The sequence below is a fragment of the Abramis brama genome, assembly GCF_963993115.1.
Source record: "Abramis brama genome assembly, chromosome: 19".
NCBI classification, from domain to species: domain Eukaryota; kingdom Metazoa; phylum Chordata; class Actinopteri; order Cypriniformes; family Leuciscidae; genus Abramis; species Abramis brama.
The window spans coordinates 4,085,367-4,093,739 of NC_139981.1; the positions used below are offsets into that span (position 1 = coordinate 4,085,367).

The 8,373-nt window shown below is 35.7% G+C and overlaps 1 protein-coding gene across 1 annotated transcript; it reads right to left on the minus strand.

Annotated features, from left to right (window-relative positions):
- Nucleotides 1-449: 449 nt before the first annotated feature.
- bsdc1 (BSD domain containing 1) lies at nucleotides 450-8,017 on the minus strand. Its single transcript, XM_084093771.1, has 11 exons — nucleotides 7,976-8,017; nucleotides 6,837-6,894; nucleotides 6,194-6,310; nucleotides 5,869-6,036; nucleotides 5,595-5,649; nucleotides 5,070-5,185; nucleotides 4,888-4,956; nucleotides 3,606-3,690; nucleotides 3,015-3,431; nucleotides 1,979-2,082; nucleotides 450-1,001 (listed from the first exon to the last, which is right to left on the minus strand). The coding sequence occupies exons 1-11, from the start codon at nucleotides 7,990-7,992 to the stop codon at nucleotides 969-971; spliced, it is 1,239 nt and encodes a 412-aa protein (XP_083949897.1). The 5' UTR covers nucleotides 7,993-8,017; the 3' UTR covers nucleotides 450-968.
- Nucleotides 8,018-8,373: the final 356 nt, after the last annotated feature.

The window sequence follows — 8,373 nt, forward strand, 5'->3', positions numbered from 1 at the left end:
TTAAAACTAGATGCCTAAAATATTGGCCTGCAGTTTAAACCTATATTGATTGACAGTGTTTTTGAAGTGACAAATAAATGAGAACACAAATTATCCTTAAATTAGTAAACTATGTAACCCATCTGGATGAAATTCTGAGCACAGATATCACATTTACTATTTCAGACTGTAATTTCGAGAAGATGGAGACAAGGACAGGAAGATAAAGTGGACATCACAGGAAACAACAGGTGCATTTAGTGAAATAGCAACTTTTTTTTTTGTGTAACTTTTGCATGACATTTTTTTCATTCCACACCAAACATTAAACAAGGCCATAGAGCATCAGCAGAATGAATGAAGCACCTCTCCATTTCCATTCTCAATGCTAGAATAACTTGCATACGATTAAAGGTGTTAGTATTTCAAGAGAAGTTAACTTTTAAAAAAAAAGAAGCCAGAGACCTATATGCCAGAAAAAAAGAAACATAAATATATATTTTTTTTAATGTGAAAGATTATTTTCTAATCCTATAAGAATGATGAACAGCTTAATCGATTACAGCTAATCAGGAGCCCTGGCAATTAATTTGCATTCTCCCACTGAAATCTCCAAAGAAGAATAACATTAATGTACATATACGGCAGGTACAAATGGCAATGCGAGATGACCTCTCCTCATTAGCCGATACGTGCTTTCTCTGAACTGTCTTAGTGTTTCACCGCAGGTCATTTTTAGGAGAGCCAGAGCAAAAACAGATCACCCCTTCACCAGCTCTGATTAGAGAACACACTTCAGTTGATCGCTCGGTGGACGAGTGTATAGCTAGCATGTTAATTTCATTCGCAGGAGGAGACCCGCTCAATGGACTGGTGAAATGAGCAGGTGTGACTGTAGACTAGGAGTTAAATACATTAAGCATGGTTCACTTTGGGTACAGCAACGTCTCGTGTGTCGATTTTGGACCAGAATTCCCTCCACCAGATTCTCACTCCCAGTTCTCCCAGTCTGCATCTTCCAGCTGGTTAAGAGAATAAAATAATGAAAACCAAATTTATAACTGGTATTAACATTCATCTCAGTGAACATCACACATGGATAGCGAAAACCATAAATGTTTTGTTATCGGATCACTTTCGGAGGGGGTCAGATATGCATATGACCATGCTAATCTATCCTGATGTGTCACATGTTAATGACTTCGAACTGCCCATACATACACATGCACAAGACACCTAGTACATGTGAAACAAATAATTTGCCTTGGGTAAAGGCATCTACCAAACCACACATCTGGAGTTCAGTTAACATGTACTCGGACTACAACAACACTCAGTAGTGCTGTGTTTCTGATGAAGCTAAAATAAGTTAATTAGGAAGAAACAAGCTAGAAAAATCCTTGGATTTCTGATGCCTATTTGATGTTCAACAAATCAAAGAAGATTAAAACCACTGCGCTCAACTGTTTTTGGGTGTGTAGATCTGTAGAAATATCATTGCTTTCAAATGAAAGATTTGATGTTTATAAACTTGGGCCCGTCCAGTCACGGTCAGAAAATAAAATAGATATTATTCCGTATTAGGAGTGGGCGATATGACCAAAATCTTATTTCACAATATGAGAATTTTTTTTCACAATATGAGAAATTTTTTTCACAATATGAGAATTTTTTTTCACAATATGAGAAATTTTATTTCACAATAACGATATATATCACAATCTAGTTTTTTTTTTTTGTTATTAAAAACAAAGCAAATTACAAACAACGAAAATATAAATTAAACAAAAGTGTCAATAGTGCTGTGCTATGCGCATATATATCTACATACCACGATATACACGACATAGCAAAATATTTTATACAGTCGCCATGATATATACCTTCATACCACCCAGCCCTATTCTTTATTATTCTGTATCATTCTGTATTGTTCCTAAACACGGTATAAGGGACTTTGTCATTTCTAGTTTATCGTTAACCATCATAAAGAACAAACCTCTTCCGTTGCGTCTATTTTCGACAAAGCCATCTGAACCTCCTCCTCTGTCATATCCAGATCAAAATCCTTCTCCCAGTCTTCACTCACATCTGTACTCGAACCTACATGCGTAAATACACACAGTGCAAACATTACATCAGCAATCAAGAAGACAAGATTTCAACATCTCTAATATTTCAGAATATTACTAATTTAACATAACTGTTTTCTATGTGAATATATTTTAAAATGTAATTTATTCCTGTGATCAAAGCTGAATTTTCAGCATCATTACTCCAGTCTTCAGTGTCACATGATCCTTCAGAAATCATTCTAATATGATGATTTGATGCTCAAGAAACATTTGATTATTATCAATGTTGAAAACAGTTAATATTATTGTGGAAATGGTGATCCATTTTTTTCATGATTCTTTGTCAAATAAAACAGTGTTTGTTTGAAATAGAAATCTTTTGTAACATTATAAATGTCTTTACGGTCATTTTATCTGATGCTTCCTTGCGGAATACAAGTATGAATTTCTTTCTTTTTTAAACCTTCTGACAAAAATTTGTAACGGTAGTTTGTTAAAACGTTAAACAATAAGTTAAAAAAAACATTTTGCACAAATTACCATTTTTGAGTGAGCCATTACTTGTCAATACAAGATCATGACCAAAAATGTATAAACCTCTTGATGAAAATAACATTATTTCTACCAAGAGGTGCATCAGTTTTTTGTTAAGGTCTTGTATTGTCAATGCAAGAGTCCAACACTCTGTAAAGTCTCCTCCAGCACATCCCAAAGACTTTCAATGAATTTAAGCTCTGGACTCAGAGGAGCATCAGTTCATGTGTGAAAATGATTCATGCTCCTCACAATCATCCTTTCACAATCTGAGCCTGATGAATCTTGACATTGTCATCCTGGAATATGGTCATGATGTGTCTTGTGTGTGTACAGATGGTATATAGCAAACAACATATAGGCCTAGTATTTTTATTATTTATTGATCTATATAGTTAGTACAAATTATTGTGGGGGCTTCCTCACCTTTTTTGCCATTATTGGAGGGTGTGGATTTGCCGCTGTCCGAGTTGAGCTCAAACACTCGGAGGTCTTGAGCTATGTCCTCTCTGGCGGGCTCTTCACGCTGCGTGGGTCGCTCCTCCGGGGCTGTCTCCTGTAGACTGGCCTCTGAGAGTTTCTGAGAGACCTCATCATCAGCGGGCGACAGCTGCGTGACTCTGATGGTGACAGAGTCCGCTTGATTCTCGATCTGGGTGGGGAAACTGACGCTGTCACTGCTTACGGAGGGGGTGACGTCAGATGCTACGTTGCTGGAGGAAACCGCCACTTGAGGAGGTGAGGAGCTTTCAGGGGTCTCTATCGTCACCGCAGGGACACGCACCTCTTCCACCGGGGGTGTGAAATCTAAGCGAGATGAAGACGCGGCCCCAAGAAACTCACCTGCGGACAGAGAGAGAAAAGATGCTGATAAAGGAACACAAAGCTCTGTTCCAAAACCTAGTGAGCTTCCTACCAAATAGATGGACAGCAAGGCAGCTCACGAAGTTTTGGAACGAACACAAAGGTTTAGCTAGTCGATATGTTTGACACTTTCCCATAAAAATTCAGTCAAACCTTCTTCGTCCTCTTCCTCCCAACCAAGACTCTCAGAAGTCTTCCGCTCTGCTCTCTGCTTCAACGCTACCCTCCTAGCCTCATCCTACAAACACACACACATTTTATGATATATATAAAATGTTTTTGTGCAATTATTGTGCCATTATATGAGTATAGTCATTTTAAAGAGAGCTGTGCAAAGTAAAGCAGCAACTATATTCAATGAATAACATTGTTTTTAAAAAATGGTCATAACATAGACAATAATGACACATATTAATTAACATTTTAATGCTAGAAGATATAGACCCTGGAATGTTTTATTGACTAATTCGTTTTTTTTTCATAATGGTGAGTAAATGATGACAGATTTTCATTTATAAGTGAACTGTCCCTTTAAATAATACAACCACTTAATGTACACATTATTACTGAAAAGTAACAAACAGAAAATGTTTATCCATTTGATTTGATTATTTGGTTTGATTCATAATTATTTTCATAAAATGTGTTGTGAAATACAACTATGCTGGAATTTGATTGGGGATCTAGATTTGGTGGATTTTTACAACTGAAAATATGTGATTTGTATTTGTAATGTTGAGCTGTATTTTGGCAAATAAACAGACTAGTTAATACTAGGTAGTATTAAATCCTAAAATTAATGCATTGCAATGCATAGATGCATTTTTAGACCAATCAGAAGGCCTTACCAAACGTTTTAGAGGCCAAATGATGACTTAAAATAATTGTAATGAATTAAGTTTATTTGCTTATGTATTTATGATTGATTAAATTGTGTATTAAAATAATCTAACTGCAATCCAAAAGAATACAATTTTAAACTGCAATCCTATTACTTTTTTAAAAAATCCCCACAACAACTATTGTTTTTATACAGTTCTTGAAACTTCTGTAATCACACAATTAATTGCAGATGCTTAATTTATCTCCCAGTTTGTGTTGATTAAAAAGGGAAATCTTTGCCATAATACAGGGGCTTATTGTGTTGGCCTTTGAATTAAACAGGTTGAGAACCACTTCTCTACACACAGACTGCTAACCTATTGTAGATGCACACTCTGATCAGCAGATGGCGCTACCATGTTAATCTTTAACTGACTGGCTGTGTCTTTGATAGCACACCTAAAACAAATATGAAACCTCAGCAAAGAAAGTGTTGTGCTGGTAAGTATCATGTGACTCATACTGATGTCATCATGTTTGAGTGTCTGAGCTGTGTGTGTGTTCAGATAAGCACATAATCCTGAATTCTCATCAACACACAGATCTGCTGTACCTGCTCCAACTGGAACACTTTATAGAAGTACCGCTGCCAGAACTCTGAATGAGCCACTGCTGCCGGCACCTGACATCAAAAGATTAAAGTAACAAAAAAATTACATCTTGAATAATGTGCCCAGACAAAAATCAGATGGTCAATAAGAATGTAAATTAAAGGAGGATGAAGCACGATCATACCATTTTAGTATAAAGAGCTCTTATGGCAGGACTGTTGACCAGCAGTTCAGAGATCTCTGCCTTCCTCTCTTCTAAAATGAAACTGGAGAGCCAGGAATCAAACTGTTGTGGAGGGCCTGGAAAGACAAAAATACATGGAATTAGGGCAAAGACACAAATTTCACAATTCCATTAGATTTGTTTCACAAGCTTGCAATATGATTCGATTCAATGTTGATTAATTGGGGCCTATCAGAAACATCACTGTAATGTTAACAGAATTTGAAAGCTGAGACTGTTTAATATCAGAAGTAACAAAGCTTGTTGCGATATATTGGATGGGAGGTGCTACAAAGTTTTGTTCATTGATCAACTGAAAACAGCATAGAAAGATTGATTAATGGGTTTTAAGAATCGACATTGGTTCTTCAAAATGAGAATCAATTAAAATTGAGAAATTGATATTTTTAACCAAGCCCTACATGGAATACACATCAAACACTTGGACTTGAACAACACACATCCCTGCTTGAGAAAGAGACACACCGTCTGGCTCATTGCAGTATGTAGCAGGGTCTGCTTGAAGACTGTAGAGTCGAGCCTGAGAGGAAAACCAGTACATGTCAATCAAAATCATGGAATACTGACACTCTACTGTCCTCTATCAACAAGTTCATGAAAACATGATTCCATTTAACAAGTGATTCAACAAATGATATGCATATATTTGTCATGGCTACGACGGAACAATAAACCCCATCATGTGTCCCTTCACACACACATAGTATATATATATTTCTAAAGAGTGAATGTGGCTGACCTTGCCGCTGTCATACACCTCTGTTGTGCCTGATGGAGTGGCCACCAGCGTGATGACATCACAGTCGATGGTCATGTCTTGGGGTGGGGCCAAAGTGTCTGTGATCACACCCAGTATATTTGAAAGGCCCTTCTTCACCTTTTCCGTGGCCTCTGATGAACCTTCAACCTAAAAAGCAGCAGCTTAAAACCTATAATCTGTGGCTAGGGTTTACATCTACATAAACTAACCTAAAGAGATGTTATGTCTACTCTTAGAACTGAAGACCAAACACTATACAATTAACATTGTTTTGGTGTGATGTAATGTAAAATTGTTTCCTTACGGCCAGTTTGCTCTTGACAGCGTTCGCTGTCGCAACAATGGAGCATGTTGTGTCATGTTGGACCACGCTGGAGAATTCTGTCAGGTCTCGTTTGATAAACTCATACGCCTCAGCTGACTGTTGAGAAAGCAGAATATATATATATATATATATATATATATATATATATATATATATATGTATGAAATATTGAACAAGAAAACAAATGTAATATTTATGTAAGATTTAAAACTAATTTAATCTAGAACGGGGTCCAGAAATCTGGCTCCATATTAAATATCTGGGATTTATTTTTAATAAATTAAACCATTTTAGATTTAAAACGAAGTAAGGTTATTAAGACAGAAATATAAATAAACATTTTCTACGGTAATAAAGCAAGAGGGGAGCAAATATAAGAAATTTATGCTGATTTTCAACAACTTCACTTAAATTGTTCTTCTGATAAAATAAACATTTTATCAAATTAGAAAATAATGCAAAATAGAAGCATTCTCACTAGTGATTCAAAACGTTTAACACCGTTTGTAGCCATTGCTTTTCCAAACCACATCATTGAGAGATACCTAAAACATTTCAGCATTATCCATATCATAAAGTCACACTGGAACTGATCTGGATTACTGGTCTGGATTTATCTCACCTTGTCTTTGACGGTCTGGAAGCTCTGTGTCAACCAGCCTCCCCACCATCCTCCTTCCCTGAAATCAGCAGACATGACTCAAAAGATAAATAATCAACAGACGTGTTACATTTGGGTAACATCCTGGCATACAGTATCATTAGAACTCTGTAACCTTAAAAATGGATATGCATGTGTTATTGTAATTTAAGGAAGGATTCCTGTTTCACCATTATATGAGAACTGAACTGAGCTGGACGATAACATCACTGTTTTCTCAAGAGCAGCTGTATTTAATTTATTTATGTAGATGAATGAACTAAATGAATAACTTTTTACAACAAAAAATTAACCATTACTAAACTTAAGCTGGAATATGACACTATTTTCTGCTGTACAGCATTATTTTCCTATTATCACTGTAAAGCTGCTTGTATTGTACCATCTGTATTGTAAAGTGCTATATAAATAAAGGTGATTTGACTTGTTTCTGTATAGAAATATGCTCTGGTCAAGCTTAGGCACTTAAACTTCACTAATTAAACCTGATTATTTACACAATGGCATGAAAATGAACAGGATGTGAGTGACTGGCGGCCAAAGTACTGATGTTATTTACAATTCTACATTATGTTAACAGTAAAACTGAGATAAAAGAAAACTAACCAATGTAATTATAATTCTTTAAAACAAAAATATTTAACCTTCGACATATTTGAGGTAAAGTAAGTCCTGCATAGGATAGGAATGACTCGTAATCGATTAATCATGTGTGTAAATAGTCTGACTTCATCATTCTGGAACAATCTGCGACATGCGTTCATTTCAATGTCTCTCAGTTTCATTTTACTGTGATATAACTTACATGATTTATGTTTTTTTAAATGTTTATATGGGATGGATTTACAGGAATATTACAATAATAACGAAGACTGTAACATGTATTTGTCTTTTATGACTCCGTGATATTTTTGTAAACAAACACGTCCGACTTCCTATTTCACATCCGCCAATAAAACTCATCATTTACAAAGGACACAGACATCTCTTTAACGCGGATATACACTCTTCAGAGTGGAATTACTGTTGCAAAATGCTAATATATTAATTATATCGTGCATTAAAATAAAAAAGTGAACATTTGTCTGCAGTAAACTCACCCGTCTGCCATCTTCATCGCATGACGACATCCGTGTGAACTGAACTCTGACCTCACAAAAGCGTCAAAATAATATTAATAAACACCACACTAAACATATTGAAGATTATTTACTAATGATTTTAAGAGTGATATAAACCAGTAAATTGCGTTTAAAAAAGTAAACGTGTGTTTGAATTAATATGTAAAAATATTTTCTAGTAAGACTGCGGCGTAAGGCAACCGCAAAGGATCAAGATTTGTGATGAAACGCGAAAACACCTGTCATTACACTGAAGGCCTCTAGGGGCCGTCAAGAGCAACAATCACACACTAGAAGAGACTAACTGGTTTTGAATAAATAAATAACGCTTAATATATTTCTTATATATCTCTCTATATATAAAGGTTATATATACC